This window comes from Solanum dulcamara, chromosome 1 (genome assembly GCF_947179165.1).
Source record: "Solanum dulcamara chromosome 1, daSolDulc1.2, whole genome shotgun sequence".
NCBI classification, from domain to species: Eukaryota; Viridiplantae; Streptophyta; class Magnoliopsida; order Solanales; family Solanaceae; genus Solanum; species Solanum dulcamara.
Window position 1 is genome coordinate 88,512,963 of NC_077237.1, and position 20,847 is coordinate 88,533,809.

The window sequence follows — 20,847 nt, forward strand, 5'->3', positions numbered from 1 at the left end:
TGTTGAGTGTTGACTCACATGTTAAAATTTTTCTATATTCTAACTAGGCGTAAAACATAAACAAACGTTCAAATTTGGCGTCAGCTGGTAAGTAAACACTCCAACTTTGAGTATGCACATCTAGACACGCCATCAACACACCAGCGAACCTGTATGTTACCTGAAACATACAGTAACTTATTGTATGTTGATCTATGCTTCTCGGACTCTTCAAAAAATTGTCGTATTTGTGTCGGATCTTTCAAGCAACCTGATTGCATTTTTGAAGAGTTGGAGCAACATAGATGTTGATGAACATGTTCGTGCGTTAAGACGATTCTTATACAGTTAACATCTACTGTAAAGTATCGATCAAAAGTAAGGAAAAAAGGGAAATAGTGAAATCTTTCAAGTAAAAAGAAAGAGTATACTTATGTTAAACAAATGTCAAAATCTGTTAGAGTTTCTTTTAATAAATTGATGTGATTGCCAGAATTTCATCTGTCTTCTCTTTACACTCAACAGTCCTAAAAACAGACTTTAAATATCAGTACTTTACCTCATTTTCATCTTAAAAACAAGAGAGTAAATTCACTTATATAAGATGAAGAGCTATGTGGAATGGTATCCTATCATTATTATGCTGGCGATAGATTTTGCATTCGCGATTAGTAATATACTTCTTAAGAAGATTATCATGGATGGTATGAACCATTTTGTGTTCATCACTTATCGACAGTCCATTTCAACCTTGTTTTTAGCCCCAGTCGCCTTCTTTCTTGAAAGGTATGATTAATGTTGCTTCCTAATTTTCATTAATTTGATGTACTGTCTTACTTCTTTTAGAACTTTTTCACTATTTCTTGATGAAAATCTTGATTTCAGGAATACAAGGCCTAAACTCACACCTCAAATCTTGTGTTATCTTTTCTTGAGTGCAATTGTTGGGTAAGTAGAACAAGAATGATATAAATCATCTGTCATCTTGTATAAGAGAGTTGATATCTCAGATGACCACTCAACTAATAGTCGTTATTTCAGAAAGTCACTCTTTTTCTTGATTTCTGTTTTTTCAACAATGAAAGTGACTTTCTAAGATAATAACAACCATATGAGAAATCAACTCCTATGCCAGATCTTCTAAGAATGCACTGCTTTTGAAGCACATATCGACATTTTTGAAGAGTCCAAGCAACATAAATGTTTTAAGTCCTTTCTATTACTCTGACTTTTTTTTGCTAAAATTTTAACACCACAGCTTACACCTTTTTTCTTGCAGGGCATCTCTTACACAATACTTATTCCTTCTAGGCATACAATACACTTCTGCAACATTTGCATGTGCATTTCTCAACATGGTTCCAGTGATAACATTTCTCTTGGCATTACTTTTCGGGTATGAGAATTCGTTCTCTCTTGTCTCAACGAGTAATAATATAGCTTAAAAGTTTACGCGTTTCTTTAATCTACGATTGATCTAAGATTAATATGATTATGATGCAGGTTAGAGACAACTAATATAAAAGATAGAAGTGGAAGAGCCAAAGTTATTGGTACATTAATATGCCTTGGAGGTGCCTTTTTACTGACTTTTTACAAAGGCAAACCTTTAATCCATTTTTCACACTTTCAAGATTTATCTCAAACTTTGGAAGAACCTATTAGTTCCTCTAAAAGAAATGTACAATGGATCTTTGGCTCAATGATCTTATTTGCTGGAACTCTTTTGTGGTCCTCATGGTTCCTTATTCAATCGAAAATTGGGAAGAAATATCCATGTCAGTACTCGAGCACCGTTATTATGACCTTTTTCAGTGCCATACAATCAGCTATCTTAACTTTTTCCACTGATAGAAGACTTTCCATTTGGATTCCAAAGGAAAAGATCATCGATATGTTGAGTGTCGTTTATACTGTAAGTACACTTCACTATCTGTTCTTGAATATAGCAACAACAACTACTACTACGCCTCAGTCTCAAACAAGCTAGAGTCGGAAAACTATATGTTCTTGAAAACTTGAAATCATTTTAATGTTACTTTCAAGTGTTCATTGGACATGTTAAAATATGGTACAATGAATAAGTAGAATGAAGTTTTGCACCAGTTGAAAAAAATGTAATCCTTTTTCTGAAGTGACAAATAACAAGTCACTTCAAAGTTACTCATAATTGATTAGTCCAAACTTGTTAGTTTAAAGACAAAAATAATATCTTCATTTGTGACAGGGCTTAATAGGTTCAGGATTATGCTTTGTTGGAATGTCGTGGTGTGTTAAGAAGAGAGGACCTGTCTTTACTGCAGCATTTAGTCCTCTTATACAAGTTATCGCAGCCATGTTAGACGTTCCAATTCTACACGAACAATTCCATCTCGGAAGGTGATTCAACATTTCATAATTTTTCTTTAAAACTATATATGTTTCAAACTTCCTAGTCATAAATATGATACAACTAACACATTATTTCGCCAAATGATGAACATAATACAGTGTGATTGGATCAGTTATTGTAATCGTCGGACTATACTTTTTACTATGGGGCAAGACTAAAGAAATGAAGAAAGTTTCTCAAGAAACTGAAGAGAAAAAGGAAAAGGAGATAAATTTCCAACTTCATGAAGCTAATAATGAACCAGAGATACCTTGATATCAGTATATCAATCTTTTCTTTGAGCTAAAAAAAAATGTAACTTTTGTTCTTTAAGAAAAAAGTTTGGGGACTAAATTCATAGAACCTCTTTTAAACAGTCAATTACAATGTTCAAGAATCAAAATCTATACCTTAATTAGATGGACATAGAAGATTCTTGCACAAAAGAAATATTTATAGTAGAAAGTTGTAATTATCATTTTGCAAATACAAATACAAATCCTCGTTTCTTTTATTTAAGCTCTAACTCATATCATCATCACGCTAGATAAATGTGATAATAATAATAATAATAATAGTAACATTAGAATTCCTCTAACTAGACTAAAAGTTATTCCCAATTAACTAGTAGATTTCACATGTATGGATCTTTTTCCTCCATTGTCACCCTACCATTAGCTAAGTCTGCATTAATTCCAAGAAACTTTAGGTCGTCCGAGACAACTTACTTCCATAGTAACCACAGTTTCACACTTATAGACCGGTGTATCTGTAGGTCGACGCAAGACATGACCAAACCATCTCAAATGACAATACTATATATACCAATTGTTTTTAGCTCAAGGGGGAATGATTAAAAACATCAATTGAAGAACTTCTCATTAAAAGAGATTCAAGAAAGTAAAAGAAACATTAATGCTCAAGTACACTATGATACTTATTCATAACATGGAATAAACTTTTAGCAACTTCCTCACATTTCAGATTTTCTGCTTTGTTGAACTTTTATTTAGACCACAGATATGTGTGTGAAAACTTTAAAAATTACTATAAATATTATGTTTCTGAATAGTGTTTGTTGCCTTTCTTCTTTCCATGTTCTCGTGGTGGCGTCTCGTGATGTTCTATATTATCACTAATGTCCAAATGAACACCAGGGTTATTAGTACAATAGCTACCACCTAACATGATGGAATTATTGAGTGATTGAAAATTGCTATTTACATACGTTTTCAACACTTCATTTTCCTCCGTTGAATCGCCCTCAATGCCAAGTTTCTCCTCCATGTCACCGCGCATACTGGCTCCCACGTTGGTTCCAGCCAGAGTGATGATTTTTGTGCCATGATCATCGTCATCACTCTGGCTCGAGTACCCTAGTGCAGCCTTATTACGATCATTTTTAAGGCTGCCTAGGCGTTTCGTTAGATCAGATATCATGTTTTTGATTTCATTGTCAGCCATTGCTTTTTATTTTTTTGGATCAAAAGGGGGAAACAATGAGAGGCTTGACAAGAATTTTTATGCAATGGACATAATTTGGAATTGGTTTGGATCTTAAAGAGAATAGAAAGACACATGAAAATGTTGTTTGATTAAAGTTGTTTGAGGGACCAAATGCCTTACTTATTTGACAATATAAGAATTTCTTCTAAATATTCTTGGAAATTAAAAAGAAGAATAGAAAACAAGAAAAGCATTGCTTATTAAAGAGTTTTGTTATCTCTTCAAATTGAAATTTCACTATATTCAAGCAATTTTTATGAAATTTAACTCAGACGATGTAAAGTATCCACTAAGTTTCACTACTCTATTCGTCATGCCTTACAAACACGCGGTATATCCATTGTTCATAAACTACACATACCATTGCACTATGTCAAGGTGAAAAACCTACTTATGTCTCGTGTTACACCAAATCAATAATGGCATGCCACGTGGCTATATACTTGTACTATCACTTTAATTTATTGTGTAAAAACAAATTAATTAGTATCGTTTGATGTGAACATTAACAACATTAATAGATGAAATAAAAGGGAGGGGGAAGGGTGTGAACTTTGGATTGAAGAAGGATTTACTCACATGAATAAAGATCTCGAGTAATTTGAATTTACACCATGTAAGGCTCGATAAAGAGAGAAATGCTCTGTACTCGGATTTTTTCCGTACTTGTAAGTCATGAGTCAATGAGATTATTATTTAGGAACAAAAACATATGCTAAAACAGTAACACAATGTGGTGTCCAGTCGATGCATCTTACTTTAGCATCTTTATTTACCTTTATGTTATTGGTTTCTAAGTTTCCTACTTTTTATAAGTTTTAATAATTCATTTATTTTATTTATCGTACTTCAAATTATTTTATTTTATTTTTATTCAAAATAATTTATTCATTCATTTTATTTTACTCATGATATCACATCCATTACATACATGGTACCTCGATGACTTAATTTATTCCTATACATTCCTAAATTACGTACACTTTACCCTCCACAGATCCCACGATGTGGGATTTCACTGGGTTGTTGTTGTATTCCTAAATTAGATCAAATTAAATATAGAATATAAAAGGACTTATAATACGACAATCGAAATATTAAGAACTAAAAAAAACTACACAAAAAATAAAAAAATTGCATATGTTGGTAGCTTTAATGGGCTGATTAACACACGAGAGATTGGGCCAGGACTTGGAATGAAATGATGGACCTGTATACAACAATTAGCCCAATATGGTTCCTTCCCTTCACTTCCACCCAGACTTCAAGCTTCCGTTTGATCATAGATTTTGAAATTGAAATTTGAAACTTAAAAATTTATTGAAAAGGAAATTGTTTATTTGTTGATTGCTGATAAATTATTGGAATATTTATATGTCTTGAAGAAAATATAGAGTTATATGTCTCAAAATGAATTTATCTTAAGTGACCAATATGGGGTGTGGTAGACTAATAAATATTCCTTCATTTTTGATCGGACGTCTCGATTTTGAGCACTATATTGAAATTTGAAACTTGAAAATTTGTTGAAAAGGAAATTGTTTATTTGTTGATTGCTGATAAATTATTGGAATATTTATATGTCTTGAAGACTAATAAATATTCCTTCATTTTTGATCGGACGTCTAGATTTTGAGTATTGTATTAAAGATCGCCTTTATTTGGAAGTGTTTTATCTTCACTATATGATTTTTAGGCTCGTAGGATTTAGTCAACCTCTAATACAAATATCAAATAATGAGTGAAAAATCCAAAAAATAAAATTATTTTCAATTGAATGTTGTAGATTTTTAAATTATTTTTATAGAAAATGGAAAAATGAAAAAAAAAACAAAAGGTGGAAATAGAAAGCTAAATATCTTAAATCTTCTAAAAGGTGTTGAGAAGGATGGGTGGAGGTAGAGGGATAGAATATTTTCCCCATAACTTAGTGGGGCATATGAATCCAACTATTAATAGTGATAGGAATAGGAAAATATACATCAAATTTATTTAATTTAATTAAAAATAATTTTTAAATTTTTTCTGTCTTGATATGAATTCTTACTATAAAATAAAAATATAGCTATTTTTATTAACAATTTTAAAGAATTATTGAAGGGCTAATTTCCCCTAAAAAATATATGCCCTCCATGTCTAATTATTTATCGTGTTTTCAAAAATACTTCTCATTATTTATCAGTTTAGATATTCAAAAATAAAATTAATTTTATTTGTCATTTACCCTTAATAGTAAGTAAGTGTTCTAGAAGACTACAAACATCTTAATTATAAGAAGGTAAGTAAGTGTTCTAGAAGACTACAAACACCTTAATTATAAGAAGATAGACACATAAATAGAATAAACATTCAATGAAAAATTTTTATACTTTAACACATATATAAAGGTAAAATAATTGAAAAATCGTCTTAATTAAATATTTTTTTGACATATGTGTAAAAAAATAAACACGACAAATAATTTGAAACTGATAGATCCTAGATCAAAATATTGATGATGATTATTTAATCTCGCAAAATAAAATGTGATAAAATGAGATTGAATGTAATAAAAATAAACACAAGAGAACATGTTATCTAATCTTAACGGACTAAGAGAGTCCCTTTTATTCTAAATTAAAGAATTCATAAATCAATAAAATCTTTTTCAAGTAGAATTCATATCTAGTGGCGAAACCAAGATTTCTATTAAGGAAATTCAAAAGTATGAAAAATGTAAATGCACGAATAAATCAAATAATTTAATATCTACAAAAAATAATTTAATTTTACATAAATAATATAATTTTCTATCAAAAAAATTCGAATGAAACACCTTACCTTTACCTAGTACCATCAATCGACTATAAAGAACTATCAATAGGAGAATCAATCTCATAGAGTTCAATTTTCATTCCTCAACTCATAAATAATACTCGAAACATCCTTCCAGTAATAATATTAATTTTGAAGTATTCGACACGGATTCAATGACATTTTAATCTTAAAAAAAAAAGAAAAAAAAAAAGAGTCCAAAACTAGAAAATTAGTGTATCTACAAAAAAGCCGCTCTTTTTTCCTCTTTTTTTTTTCATCAATCAAATCAAACTACTGTATAACAAAATTACCACCATTGGTGAAGTTGAAGTGAATCTCTCATATGCAGAATTTTGACTTTTTTTTTCTGTCCATCAACGTCATCCACAGAAATTTTCTCCAATCGAGCCGCCCCATTTTTGTATTTTTTTTTTTTTGCATTTAATAAACGCTTATTCACCATCAATTTGTCAGAAACTTATTTTCTCTTCTGATTATTCCATTTCAGCTTCTGGGTGTTTTTCTTACTTGGGTTTTAGCATTGTGGATTCAAGAAAGGTCAGTTTTTGTTTTCCAATTTTAGACTAATTTTTGGTTAATTTATCAGTTCTTTTCTGTTTTTCAGTTAATGGGGTTGGGGTAGATTTGCTGTTCTATTCTCTGTTCTTTCTTTCTTTGCCAAAAAAGAATCAAAATTAGTAGAAAGATAGAGAGTTTTCAGCTTCTGGGTGTTTTTCTTAACTGAGTTTAGCATTGTGGATTCAAGAAAGATCAGTTTTTGTTTTCAATTTTATACTGATTTTGGTAAATTTCATCAGTTCTTTTATGTTTTTTAGTTAATGGGGTTGGGGTGGATTTGCTTTTTCTGTTCTCATTGTTGTTCTGTTCTTTGTTTGTTTGCAAAAAAATCAAAATTAGTACAAAGATAGAGAGTTTTCAGCTTCTGGGTGTTTTTCTTATCTTAGTTTGGCATTGTGGATCCAAGAAAGGTTAGTTTTTGGTTTCAATTTTATACTGATATTGGAAAATTTACCAATTTTTTCTGTTGTTTAAGTTAATGGGGTTAGTGTAAATTTGCTTGTTTTGTGATCCATGAGAGATTAGATTTGTGGGATGAATTTATTTTTTGTTATGTGGTGTGAACACCACATTTTATGTAGTCTTAATAGTATCTTGGGATGTATAATCTTGAAAATGGTGAATTTCTCTAAAAAAAAGATTTGTTTTTATGGCATTTAGTATTTTGCTTCTTAGTGTGGGCGTCTTGTTGCAATGACGGAGTTGCTCATTTAGTGATATGTTGGACACTGAATCCAAGATGTGAAAACAACCTTTTATGTGGTGGGATGTCGGAGGTACCTATGTAATTAGTCGAGGTGTGGACAAGAGTTTATTTTCATGGGGGAGGTTTTGGATTATTGATAGTATCTTGGGATATGTAATCTTCAAAATGATGAATTTCTCCAACAAAGATTTGTTTTTTATGACATTTAGTATTTTGCGTATTAGTGGACATTGCTCCTGTAGTGCATGCTGGTCATTGAGTTCAAGATGTGAAAACAACCTCTTTATCTAAAATGGAATGGGAAGGTTGTGCACAATTTATGACAAAGAAGCTAGTTTTGCCTATTAAAATCTATGAAAAATCATGTGGTGTTCTGCTGGTGGGAGGTAGTAGATACTTTGTGGAATTAGTTAAGGTGCAGACAGGCTGGTCCAAACCTTATAGTTATAGGAGAGAAATGAAAGAATCTACTACGAAGAATAAGAAGAAGAGAGTGAATGGGATTTTTTTTTAGTTTTAGACGTTGGCGATCTCAATATAGAAGCTCTTCATTCTCCGAGTGTGGGTTGAGTTGACTATATGAATCCATTTTCTATTCAACTTCATATATTCCAATAAGCCATCTTTTGTTTTTTGAGAATTATCCCAATAAGCCATCTTAGTTCCTAACTCTTAACCAAAACATTTAACAAAGGTCTAGAGAAAGCTGCAAGCAATAGGATTTCACCAATCCTCCCATTCGTATAGAAACAACATGATGGTTATTTGAAAGAATTTAAAGTTGTAGTGATGCATGTATGATTCTATAGGCTTTCACTTTTTTAGTTTGCTTTAGGAGGGTGTAGAGGGTGAGGATTCGGGTCAAAGGCTAGTAACAAAAAGTTTTGCATCTTGTCTTTCCTGCTAGTAGTATTAGTATTGTTTTCGGGATTTTTATGATTTTACTTTTCCGTATTTCTCATTCTTAGGTTTCTTTTATTACTTGTTATCCCTTATGCGTACACTTTACTCTCCCCAGACCCCACTAGTGGGATTTCACTGGGTATGTTGTTGTTGTTGTTGTTGTACTTGTTATCCCTTATGCCTCTATTTTCTTACTATCATGTTGTTATTACTGTTTATGTCTTCATAAATGTTGTGTTTTTGCTTTCCTTGAGCCGAGGTCTATCGGAAACAACCTCTCTACCTGCCTAAGTTGCGCGGACTCTTCACTTTTGATGCCGCACCTGTGTCGGATTCTCCGAAAATACACTACTTTTGGAGAATCCGACACGCACACGCTGACACTTTTGAAGAGTCCGAGCAACATAGCTACCTGCCAAGGTAGGGGTATGACTGTATTATCAGGAATAGTTCTGCAAAATTGAGTTGTTTGACAGCTTCTTCTAGCCATTTTAGTTGAGAATTTTTCCATCACATAATTAAGGATAAGCCAAGCAGGGTTGTTTTACTTCTTATATTGTCCTTTTGATCTTTTTATTTCAAAACACTTGTTGATGTATATTTTCTACCTGATTAATTTCTACTTTACAAGAAATTATCTGAATTCTCTCCTCGGGAAGGAGAAGAAAACTGGAGTTTTTTTTAATTGACCAGCTACTTTGTCCGTACAGGGTGCAATCATTTGTCTAATAATTTAAAAGTAGTTGAGAATGTCTAGTAATGATATCATGAAGATACTTAACAATACGTATTCACATCAAATAAAAACCGTATTTGCAATAAAATACTAGCATAGTATTGTCAGTATGGCAACTGATGGAGGTTGTTAAGTTGTTTCTAGACACAAATGATGGGCGGACAATCAATAACTGATCCAGGGGGGCAAATCAAAATAAGTTTTGGATATCACTGTAATAACAGCACGGATGATTCTGGCGAGGAATCAGATGGTATTGACGTGCGTTCTGGAAGTAAACTTCGAAGAGCCAACGGTTCCTTCTCTTGCCTGTCTGGGGCAGCTCTAAGTGCCAATGCCACACTAGCTAACACAAATATTTGCAATGGATTGTTTGGGGCTGAAATACTGCCAGCACTGGATTCACCTACTTCATTTCGACGGATACCCTCTTCTCCATCGTTCTCAAAGTTGGATTTATTATCATCTTCTTTTCAGAGTAGCTTGTCAAACTTAAGTTGTAGTCCATCCTCTCCAAGCGAGCTAGCTGAAGACAATTCATCTTCATTGAGATCCACGAGTGCTCCTTCTAGGTGTGAAAGCTTCCTTAATGCAACAGAAGTTAAAATTGCTGGTGGTGCAGCAGGTGAAGATAGAGTTCAGGCTGTTTGTTCAGAAGAGAATGACTCGCTCTTCTGTGGCATATATGATGGATTTAATGGAAGAGATGCAGCTGATTTTCTGGCTGGAACATTGTACGAAACAATTAGGCGTTACCTCGGTTTATTAGACTGTGAACTCGAGCAAGAGAAAGTTTCTGATCGTGTGGGTTTTTATGGGATTCCTTATTTAGAGGTGGAAAAGTCATGTACGTCTTTTAAGCAAAGGGTACTTAATAGCCTGGAACAGGCTCTTATTCAAGCTGAGAATGATTTCCTTCACATGGTTGAACAGGAAATGGATAACCGCCCTGACTTAGTATCGATTGGATCCTGTGTATTAGTGGTGCTTCTACTCGGGAAGAACATGTATGTGCTCAATGCAGGAGATAGTCGAGCTGTATTGGCAACTTATGGCGTAGGCATTGGTGCTAATAGTGATGGACGGTTGCAAGCTGTGCAGCTGACTGTTAGTCATACTGTCGATGATGAATCTGAAAGAATTCAACTATTAAAGAATCATCCTGAAGATCCCTCAACAATCGTGGGTGGGAAAGTTAAGGGAAAGCTAAAGGTTACTCGGGCACTTGGAGTGGGTTACTTGAAAAAGGTACAACTTCTACTCCCTCCGTCCATTTTTACTGATCTTCAGTTGTGGCATCATGTTGGTGCTAACATTAATACAATCTTTTCTTCATTTGATTCCTACTTATTGGGAAGGATAACACTTTCATTTTCTCATTGCAGAAGAGTATGAATGATGCTTTGATGGGCATTCTTCGTGTCCGGAATCTAGTTAGTCCTCCATATGTTTCTGTACAGCCGTCTCTGACTGTTCATGAAATATCAAGTTCTGATCACTTTGTTGTACTTGGAAGCGATGGTCTATTTGACTTCTTCAACAACGATGATGTTGTAAAGCTTGTCCATTCTTACATTCAACGTTACCCTTTTGGTGATCCAGCCAAATTTCTTGTGGAGCAACTTGTCATGCGAGCAGCAGATTGTGCAGGTATGACATATGCATCATAGTTTTCTCCATTTGACCACATATACTTTCATGAAATTTAATCAAATAGTATACATTAGACTACTATTTCGACTGTCAGCACGTTGGCAATCTTGCATCCTTACGGTACACCAAAGTCAAATGAAACCACATTATATTAGACACACGACATGGCACATAGCCTCATATTAATCAATTTTTTAGTTGCTAGTTAATGCAGCGATATCAGCAAAAGAATACTCCCTCCATTTCAATTTGTATGTCTACTTTCCTTTTTAGTCCGTTTAAAAAAGAATGCCTCATTATTTTTTTGACAACTCCTTAATTCTAACTTTCCACGTGACATGTTTAAGATCACAAGATTGAAGAGCATTTTGGTACATTTTACATATCTTTTGTTTAAAATCATAAGATTCAAAAGTCTTCTTTACGACCTTAAGCTCTGTGTCAAGTCAAAACTAGACAAACAAATTGAAACGGAGAGAGTACTGAATTTTGTGTTGATGATCCTCTAAGGTTGTGTCAAGTAATATTGTGGATATGCCCGCCGAAAAGAATATGAATTAACTCCATACATTTGCAGGCTTTAGTAAGGAAGAGTTGATGAGCATACCAGCTGGGAGGAGGAGGAAATATCATGATGATGTGACAGTAATTGTGATAATCCTGGGAATGAACAAACGCACCTCAAAAGCATCAACTCGTCTATAAGGAATGAACAAACGCACCTCAAAAGCATCAACTCGTCTATAAGTTTTGTCAATCTGAAGAACAATTTTGTCGATTTCATTTCATATTATTTTGTATTTTGACAAGGAAACCGAGGCCTCGGAGATGGGAGGAGGACAGGAGTGGTGTTTATTTTTGCTTATATTAGAAGGTTTATGTTATTCATCATTTGTTTGAACTTGTTCTGCAAAAAACCTTTACTTCATTTGTAATCTATGTATAATGTTGCTCATCATTTTTCATGAATAAGAGGAAGTGTTAGGATTTTCTTTGATCATATAAGACTTGGCTCTCACTTTTATTTCATTTGGTATGATGATGACATGAGTTGAGTTTAAATGAAGTAGTGAAGATTTATATTGCCGATCCAACTTGCTTCGAGTTTTGGTGAACAAAGTTATCTGATACTATCGTTGATGACAAATATCAGGAATATCAGGTATCTGGTGCATTATATGAGGTTTGTAGCAAGTTGGCCTGAATGTCATTGTTATTCAAATATTATACTATAATATAAAATGATTTTATTCCAATTTTAGAATAATAAAGAGTCTTACTACTAACAATTATAACCAATGGTTGAAGAAGATAACCTTTGCCCTTCTTTTTTATTCTGAAATGATTCTTGACCTTTCAAGTTTGAAAAGGTTATTTATCAAAAAATAAATCTGGTCAGCTCTTGGATTTATTCCTTGTCTAAATACTAAGATATTATTTCATGTGAAGCTAAAAAACATTATGTTTTAAACTACCCCACTATTTTTTTCTTTCAATCCGTGATGTGAGTCTGATTTGTACATCACGTGTCACACTCTTATTACTAGACCACATCATGGGACTACAGGTCGTTACGACTTACGATTTTGATAGAATTTAATAGGTTTGGCTTATACCACGTGTTTGTGCAAAAACTAAAGACCAACCTATTTGAAGGACAAATCTTGCAATTAAATAAAGCTAAGCTGATATGAAAATTTTGAGTCCAAGACATCTTCAGCTCACAAAATCGACTAATCAAACACTTTCAGATAACATTTAATTACACGATTTTCCCTTCAAATAGGTTGATCTTTAATTTTTACTCTTAGCAATCGAACTTATGCCTAGCGGGACATAAGTTTTTTAAGGATGCGGAGATTAACTTGTAGAATATTATAATGAAAAAACATAAATTATGTCCCCGCGAAAAAAGAATTTTACCTCGACGGACAAAAATTATAGACGAACACAAAATAGGGGCAAAAGTGTAAATGACCCCATTTGATGACCTATGGGATGGGCTTCTTGTTAATGCCTGCCCTTACCTTTGGGCCTTTCGAACACATTACAGAAAATAAAAAAACAGCCCAACAACAATTTTCACACGGTGGACGCCCGATTTTTTGATCGTTGTCATTTAATTTGTGCTCATTTTAAAATACTTTTTACATGTATATCCACTTTCAACAACTTTTAGACATATGGTGTCTGAATTTAATCTTAACAAAGTCTAACTTCAAACATATGATTGAAGTTCAAACAAAAATTACCGAAGTCTAATGCTTAATTATTGTCTGAACGTCAGGTAAAAATGCATGAATTCCACTAGTATGTAAGTTTAGATACTTTGTATGAAGTTTGATTTTGTCTGGTCTAACTTGAGACACACATTGTCTAAAGGGTGTATATGTGAAAAACTTCTAAAAGGTGTGTAAGGTAAATGCCGATATCAAAACAAGCCGCCCATGTTAAAATACATTGATAATGCATTTAAAAAAAAAATATAAGTAGACTGTGTATTCGAATTGATCCTTTGATGTTCCAAATGTTTATGACTTTATTCTCAATATATGTATGTAATTGGTCTAATTCCCTCCATTTTTTGTGACCAATAAGTTCTCAGAAAGAATTAAAGTTATATATATTGACGTCTGGCGACTTCAATTTTTTTTTTTTGCTTTTAGCCTAGCTTATTCCCTTTTATAGCCAAACATACACTATCAACACATTTACAATGTGAGAGGAATCAAGATAATTATACTATATAGTTTTTTTGGTTCAAAGTATATTATATAGTTTTTATGTTCTTGTCAGTCTATTCCACTTTCTCAATGAATGGGCAAGTTTTGACTGCTTTTTTCTTAGATTGAAATATTGATAATGGAGGAGATAAGAGGAAAAAAAAAGAAGGAAAAAAGAGCTTTAATTTACTTTTTCTTTAATTTCTTTCTTTTTATTCTCATATCATGAATCTTATCCAATCCAATATTTCCACCAAATATGGGACATGAGACATCTCCATGAATTCATGTTCTTGCTTCCCATGCATTTAATCATACTAAGATTTATTCCTTACTTTTTGGTTATTTATCTGGTGTTTGATATACGTATCGAGCCTCAATTAATTCAGATTCGTGTTATATAAGCCCATTAAAAAAGAGAGAGCTACTATCAAAATATTTTTTCATATCCGAGCTAGGCTCGAACAAGGGAAAGCGCTCCCTACCAGTGAATCTGACACGACGAAAGAGGGGAAGCACTACCATACAAGTCCGGGGAAAGAAAAAATCTTGATAAGGAGAGCTTTCCTTGTTCGCCTTATCAAAAGAAAATTTGGTAGGATCGCTTCTCTTTTTTAATTTAATTTTATGTCGTATGAATTTGAATTAATTGAGATCCAATAAAATATTGAATATTGAATAAATAACAAAAGAATAAGTAACGAATCTTTCCAAATATGGAATATTATAGTATGATTAAATGCATGGGAAGCAAGAAGATGAACTTATAGAGATGTCCTCATGTCCCATATTTGGTGGAAATATTGGATTGGATAAGATTCATGATGAGAACAAAAAAGAAAAATCGCGGCGTAAATCTGAATTAGTATAAACCTCAAAATGGTTATCGAACCTTAACATAAAAATTCAACGAAAATCTTCTTTATACGTTAGGGGAGTCTTGCAGCAACAATAAAATTGTTTTTGGCGGATTTGGGCCATGTAAACAGTTATTAATGTTTGTATTAGGATAATTAAGTTTTCTGCATCACGCCTCTTGTAATGTGACCCTTTTCCAAACTTTACGTGAACGCAGAATACTTTGTGTACAGAACTAATTTTTTTCCTTTTTAATATGTAATATTACACATGCATCAACCCTATAAAACCCACCCACACATTATATTCTTCTTCTTCAACAACACCATCTTTCACATATATTTAATTTTCCCTTCCTCCCTCCATAACTCCACATCATGTCTGGTGTTTGGGTATTCAAAAACGGCGTCGTCCGGCTAGAAAACCCCGGCAACTGCCACGTCAGCTCCACGCCCGGTCGCCGGAAAGTGCTTGTTTATGTACCTAGTGATGAAGTCATTACATGTTATGCAAATCTTGAAAGAAAGCTTTATAATCTTGGATGGGAGAGGTATTATGATGATCCACAACTTCTTCAATACCACAAAACATCCACAATTCATCTTATTTCTCTCCCAATGGATTTTAGTAGGTTTAAATCCATGCACATGTATGATATTGTCGTAAAAAATCGCAATGAATTTGAAGTTAGAGATTTGTGAAATTACGTACTAACTTTCTTTAAAAGTGAGCATTTCGACATAAAAATTGTGACATTTGAAAGAAGAAAAAAAATAGTACGTGTTTTTGAGCTGATAATGATATTTGGAAATTGGAATTGTGTTTGACATGAATACAATCTGAATTGTTTCTTGAATATTTGTAAGTGATTTGGAGGGAAAATTGTGAAAATAACTTTTTGGAATTTTTTTGAATTCTGAAAAATTGTAACAATTCTATGGTTAAATGGTAACTAAGTTTGTCTAACATGTTATTAACATACAAAATTAGGAGCAACAGTTGATGAACAAATCAAGTAAGTCGTTGTGGCATAGTGGTAAGTATTCCCGCCTGTCACCCGGGTGACCCGGGTTTGATCCATGGCAATGGCGTTTGTTTTTTACGTATTCACCAACAATCCCACCACCTAGATCGAGTCCTTTTTAAAAAAAAATACATTATGCTCTCCTGACATACAATATATCTTGTTATGCCTTGTAATATAACTTATGAGATATTATGATATATTGACAAATGTAGTTGTATGGAACAACAAATGAGTTATACGTTTTACTGTAACGAAATGTGAGGTGCATGTGGTGATGATCACTTCGGGGTATGGGCTAACACCCTTGACAAGCACTTTAAACAAAAAATTCATTAGCCCTTTCTTGTAGTGCTCTTTTTGGTGTAAGAAACATCAATTTTTCAGTATGTTAAGACTGACTGCAAAGAAAGTACTTCACAGATTCTTGTTTTCAATAAGTAATTTACATAGAATTTAGATGTTGTGTTCTGGACAACAAGAAAAAAGAATGTAGTTTGTCCAAGAAACTCATATAATACAGGCTAATGTCACAGACTCGCTTTCTTCTTTGTCGCACTCCAAATGTTTCAGCTCTAAACCTATACATTCCGCCATCCAATATATCTCCTCAGTCCGAGGATGAGACTTGTCATCCGATGAAAATCCGTGCAAATTCAAAGAATACTCAATGCTACCTACATCTACCCAGCTGAATCCTATCTCCTTCTTCACTCCCTTGTCTCGCATTCCTTTTCTGATGTTTGCTACCTTATCCCACTGCCCCTTCTCTGCAAACAAATTCGACATCAAGACATATGAGCCAGACTGCTCTGGTTCTAACGCGATCAATGTATTGGCTACCCTTGTTGCCATATCAACATTTCCGTAAATCCTACAAGCACCAAGTAAGCTTTGCAGCACAGACAAGCCAGGTACTCCGGGAATCTGAGTTAAGAAAAATTCAGCTTCCTTTAGCCTCCCTGCCCGGCCAAACATGTCCACCATACATGCATAATGCTCTGAAGATGGTTCGATGGAGTAATCTCTAACCATGGAATTGAAGATATCTATTCCCGTATCAACCATCCCTTTTCGACCACATGCTGTTAGTATAGAAAGAAAAGTTATTGAGTCAGGACTCATGCCTTTCTTCTTCATCTCCTCAAACAAAGCCATTACTGATTCATAATCACCATGTCTCGAATGAGCAGATATAATAGCAGTCCATGAAACTTGACTCCTGTCTGCTACCTCATTGAAAACTCCTTGAGATTCAGAGATACTCCCACGTTTTGCGTACATATCAAGAAGAGCACCTGAAACAATTGGATTGCTGTTGAATCCTCGTTTTACCAAACAAGCATGACATCGCTGGCCATGCTTTAATGAAATACACTCAGATGAGGCAATTGCGCTCAAGACACTGCCAAACGTGTATTCATTTGGTGGTAACTCCATTGACGCTGACAAGAATGTCTGGAAAGCTTCTCGAGACATTCCATTTTGAGCATATCCAGAAATCAAAGCGTTCCACGATATGAGATCTCTCTGGTCAACCTCTTCAAAAACCTTTAACACGTCTTCCATTAATTCAAACTTAGCATACATGGTAACAAAGCTATTAGAAACATTCAGTTCAGAGAAGAAGTTTGTCTTTAAACAAAATCCATGAACCATTTGACCTTCTGTCAGCGAATTCTTGACAGTTATAGAATGAATTAATCCAACAAACGTAACGTGATTAGGGTAAACCCCATCTCTCCGCATCCCATTGAAAATAGATACAACATTTTCATCATTCATGGAAAGCATCGTTGTCCAAGACACTACGTTGCGTTCCTTCATACTTTGGAAAACCTTGTTCGCATCTTCAGTCACATCGCACTTATAATACAATGATATCAAAACATTACACACCGAAACATGAGTACAATATGCCATTTTAATAACCAAACCATGTATCTGCTTCGCAAGCTCCAAACATTTCTCCTGTCCACAAGCAGATACAGCACTAGTAAACGACACATGATCAGGTTTCACCCCTTCCCTCATCATTTCCCTAAACCCCGACAGAGCTTCCCCTGAGTAACCCCCTTCCTGTGCATACCCTGAGAGCAATGCATTCCACGAAACCAAATCTTTAGACAACATTTCAAGAAACACTCTTTCAGCTTCCACTATATAACCCCACTTAGAATACATAGTCACAAGTGCATTTCCAACGAAAACATCGTTCTCAACTCCGAACCTCATTACAAGAGAATGCAACTGAATACCAACACGAAATTCCTCTTCATCCGTACAATGACTAAACGCAGTAGTATAACTTACAGCATCGAAAACAACCCCAACAGAATGCATCCAACGAACAAAACACAATGCCTCTTTACCATTTTCAAACCCCGAAAGCAGGGTATTATACGAAACTCTATCTGGGAACTGCAGCCTATCAAACACACACAAAGCTTTATTAAACTTTCCAGTTCTACTATACATACTCATTAATGAATTTGGAACTGTTACATGCTCAATGAACCCGCTCTTAATCGCCAAGCTATGAACTTGAGTTCCAAGATTTACGTCTTCTCGACAACCCTTGAGAGCTAATGCTACAACAACTTCGTCGATTTCTGAGATACCCATTTGGAGCTGATTCTTGAAAAGCTTAAGAGCTTCGATTTTGCGGTTTTGGTGTATGTAATTGAGCATGGAATGGTGAATGGAGACAAGTTTTGGTTTAGTAATTGTATCAAACAGTTGGTGTGCATTGTGAAATGAGAAATTTTGAGCTGCTAGACGGCGGGTAAACATGGGAAGATAAACCCTCCTAAAACCCCTTTCAATATAGGGAATATGTATACCTTGGTACGAGGATAAGAGGTAACTAATCACCAGATTTTTAGGATAAAAGGATGAGTTTATCTCATGTTTGATTTGGATAATATTGCGCGGTATGTCAGGGTTTGACTTTTAGGTCAAGTTCGTCGCATCAGACTTGCCTGAGTTACTTTCCTGTGTGGTTTGCGATTTATTTCATAGGAGGAAAGATTTTGTCCTCTGCGCAGTAAAAGGATAGGGGCTGCGAATTTTTCTTGTCATAAAAAAATAATATTACACGATAACTTATTTTAAAATTGCAGTGTTATTTTTATTCCACATTGAAAGTGAAATAACAATTTTGAAATAATTAATCTTGAAATGATTAATCTCGAATAACTTGTTCTCCAATAAAATGAGCTCTTATATATTTTTTAAAACTTGCTAGCAAAAATTATGTAAACTCAAATCATTACTTGTTTCAATTGAGCATCTAACTATATAATAAAGAATTCATATTAGACTAGTTCATCACAAATTTACAATAACAATAATATACCAATATAATCCTACAAATAAGATTGGGGGAGTATAGTGTGTATACCAAACTTACTTATATATTAAAATATAGAAGATTGTTTTTGATAGAATCTTGAATCAAAATATAACATAACTAAATAGTTTTCCTCAAAATTTTAAAATAAATAAATCCGCCTACATAAACAAGTCGTTGTAGTATAGTGGTTAGTATTCCTGCAGGTCACGCTGGTGACCCAGGTTTGATCCCAGGCAAAGTCATTATTTTTTTTAATCGAATTGGTTCAGATTTATTTTATAATACTAAAGCTATTAATTGAACAATTAATTATCATACTAAATATTCGAGTTTTTTGGCCAAAAATATTTTTAAACTATACCCCAAACTTAAATTACATTCTTAAAATATATTTTTTGACAAAAAAATCCTTCGAGTATTTAAAAGTTAACAATTTTCATTCTTCAGTTAGATATTGTCAAAAAATTAAGTGATCCTACAAAAACATGTGCAATTAATGTGAACAAAAAGTTTTTCAGCATAATTTGTTACCTTCTATAAAAAGTTCCTGAAAAAAAGAATATTAAAAATCGTGGATACCATTGCTTGCTGAAACAAAAAATGTTATATCTGCTCTTCTTCTCCTTTATCAACGGAAAGAAGCTGAAGCTTAATTATCTTTACCTTTTTTAAAGTCAAATTGTAGTTAGATCAATAATTTTTTGGTGCAATCTGATATTAAAGTGATCAAAATTTTATTTATGTCTCACATTCGAGATTTTAATCAAAATTCTGATAATGTCTCGCATTTGAGTTTCATTCTCCATTATTAGAAGTGGAAGTCTCCTACAAACACCGCTTAAGCAAATTCAATTGAGAAGAAACATATTTCAACTGATAGTTTTTTAAATATTAAATCACATGAAAAATAAATGGAAAAAAAACTATGAATTAAAAGATTTTGCATAATGCTAAACTCAATTGCCCAAAAAATTCACAATAATATTTTTGGCGTATTTTAGAATAATAAATACAAATGGGTGACTTAATTTTTGTACGATCTATTAGTTTTCTGAAAAATTCTAACAAAAGGATGAAAATTGTTAAATTTCAAATACTTGGAGGATGTTTCCTCCTAAGAATAATATTTTAAGGATATAATCTAAGCTTGTAGTATAGTTTAAGGATGATTTTAACCAAAAACTTCTAAATATTCCATAATTTGAATTTATATAGAAATCTTCATCTATTTGATTAAATTTGAATTCACGTATTAAGAAATTCATTTTAAAAGACGACAATTCCAACATAATATTTTCCATTTCTAATGAATTAAACCAAAGCTTATCAGTTAGAATCGGAGTAATCTCAACCATTTTAGAATTCTACTATATTCATGGTGGTAATATTTTGACTCTTTCAAATACTCTATTACAAAATTATTCTAATGGATATATAATTGGTATATAAATTTAAAATATTCACTTTATATGATTATTTACTTTTTCCAAATTTGGATTTAGTTTAACTAATAAAACATTATACACGTTCAATTTTCACAAAAATAAATAAATTATCGAATAATTCAATTGATTTTTCTGCATTACATATAAATATTTTTGAAATAATATATATTTACTTATTAACCAAACAGTAAAATATATTTTTGAAAATATTTT

General features: G+C 33.1%; 5 protein-coding genes across 6 annotated transcripts; 3 read left to right on the forward strand and 2 right to left on the reverse strand.

The window, feature by feature from the left end:
• LOC129890929 (WAT1-related protein At3g30340-like) lies at positions 1 to 2,869 on the forward strand. The gene is made up of 6 exons (XM_055966319.1): positions 1 to 765; positions 865 to 927; positions 1,259 to 1,375; positions 1,483 to 1,894; positions 2,207 to 2,358; positions 2,470 to 2,869. Exons 1-6 carry the CDS (start codon positions 584 to 586, stop codon positions 2,624 to 2,626), a joined length of 1,083 nt encoding a protein of 360 aa, XP_055822294.1. The 5' UTR covers positions 1 to 583; the 3' UTR covers positions 2,627 to 2,869.
• A 537-nt stretch (positions 2,870 to 3,406) lies between these two features.
• Positions 3,407 to 3,911, reverse strand: LOC129895526 (uncharacterized). Its single transcript, XM_055971251.1, has 2 exons — positions 3,579 to 3,911; positions 3,407 to 3,485 (listed from the first exon to the last, which is right to left on the reverse strand). Exons 1-2 carry the CDS (start codon positions 3,812 to 3,814, stop codon positions 3,407 to 3,409), a joined length of 315 nt encoding a protein of 104 aa, XP_055827226.1. The 5' UTR covers positions 3,815 to 3,911.
• A 2,897-nt stretch (positions 3,912 to 6,808) lies between these two features.
• On the forward strand, positions 6,809 to 12,234 carry LOC129883885 (probable protein phosphatase 2C 40). Of its 2 annotated transcripts, XM_055958363.1 has the most exons (5): positions 6,809 to 7,073; positions 7,161 to 7,210; positions 9,721 to 10,824; positions 10,962 to 11,226; positions 11,807 to 12,234. In XM_055958363.1, the coding sequence occupies exons 3-5, from the start codon at positions 9,727 to 9,729 to the stop codon at positions 11,932 to 11,934; spliced, it is 1,491 nt and encodes a 496-aa protein (XP_055814338.1). In that variant the 5' UTR covers positions 6,809 to 7,073; positions 7,161 to 7,210; positions 9,721 to 9,726; the 3' UTR covers positions 11,935 to 12,234. The 2 variants fall into 2 exon arrangements, with proteins under 2 accessions (XP_055814338.1, XP_055814339.1); XM_055958364.1 differs by lacking the exons at positions 6,809 to 7,073; positions 7,161 to 7,210 and adding an exon at positions 7,444 to 7,641.
• A 2,911-nt stretch (positions 12,235 to 15,145) lies between these two features.
• On the forward strand, positions 15,146 to 15,618 carry LOC129890946 (flowering-promoting factor 1-like protein 3). The gene has a single exon (XM_055966320.1). The coding sequence runs from the start codon at positions 15,188 to 15,190 to the stop codon at positions 15,509 to 15,511; it is 324 nt and encodes a 107-aa protein (XP_055822295.1). The 5' UTR covers positions 15,146 to 15,187; the 3' UTR covers positions 15,512 to 15,618.
• Positions 15,619 to 16,209: 591 nt separating this feature from the next.
• LOC129890962 (pentatricopeptide repeat-containing protein At4g32430, mitochondrial) lies at positions 16,210 to 18,857 on the reverse strand. The gene has a single exon (XM_055966321.1). The coding sequence runs from the start codon at positions 18,625 to 18,627 to the stop codon at positions 16,345 to 16,347; it is 2,283 nt and encodes a 760-aa protein (XP_055822296.1). The 5' UTR covers positions 18,628 to 18,857; the 3' UTR covers positions 16,210 to 16,344.
• Between the last annotated feature and the right edge of the window lie 1,990 nt (positions 18,858 to 20,847).

What these genes read in the sequence shown, in the direction of transcription:
- LOC129890929 (XM_055966319.1), top strand. Translation starts at nt 584, where the DNA reads ATGAAGAGCTATGTGGAATGGTATCCTATCATTATTATGCTGGCGATA. An exon ending in GTCGCCTTCTTTCTTGAAAG is followed by an intron (nt 766 to 864) that starts GTATGATTAATG and finishes TCTTGATTTCAG; the next exon opens with GAATACAAGGCCTAAACTCA. An exon ending in CTCTTGGCATTACTTTTCGG is followed by an intron (nt 1,376 to 1,482) that starts GTATGAGAATTC and finishes ATTATGATGCAG; the next exon opens with GTTAGAGACAACTAATATAA.
- LOC129895526 (XM_055971251.1), bottom strand. Translation starts at nt 3,814, where the DNA reads ATGGCTGACAATGAAATCAAAAACATGATATCTGATCTAACGAAACGC. An exon ending in GAAAATGAAGTGTTGAAAAC is followed by an intron (nt 3,486 to 3,578) that starts GTATGTAAATAG and finishes TTTGGACATTAG; the next exon opens with TGATAATATAGAACATCACG.
- LOC129883885 (XM_055958363.1), top strand. Translation starts at nt 9,727, where the DNA reads ATGATGGGCGGACAATCAATAACTGATCCAGGGGGGCAAATCAAAATA. An exon ending in GAGTGGGTTACTTGAAAAAG is followed by an intron (nt 10,825 to 10,961) that starts GTACAACTTCTA and finishes TTCTCATTGCAG; the next exon opens with AAGAGTATGAATGATGCTTT. An exon ending in GCGAGCAGCAGATTGTGCAG is followed by an intron (nt 11,227 to 11,806) that starts GTATGACATATG and finishes ATACATTTGCAG; the next exon opens with GCTTTAGTAAGGAAGAGTTG.
- LOC129890946 (XM_055966320.1), top strand. Translation starts at nt 15,188, where the DNA reads ATGTCTGGTGTTTGGGTATTCAAAAACGGCGTCGTCCGGCTAGAAAAC.
- LOC129890962 (XM_055966321.1), bottom strand. Translation starts at nt 18,627, where the DNA reads ATGTTTACCCGCCGTCTAGCAGCTCAAAATTTCTCATTTCACAATGCA.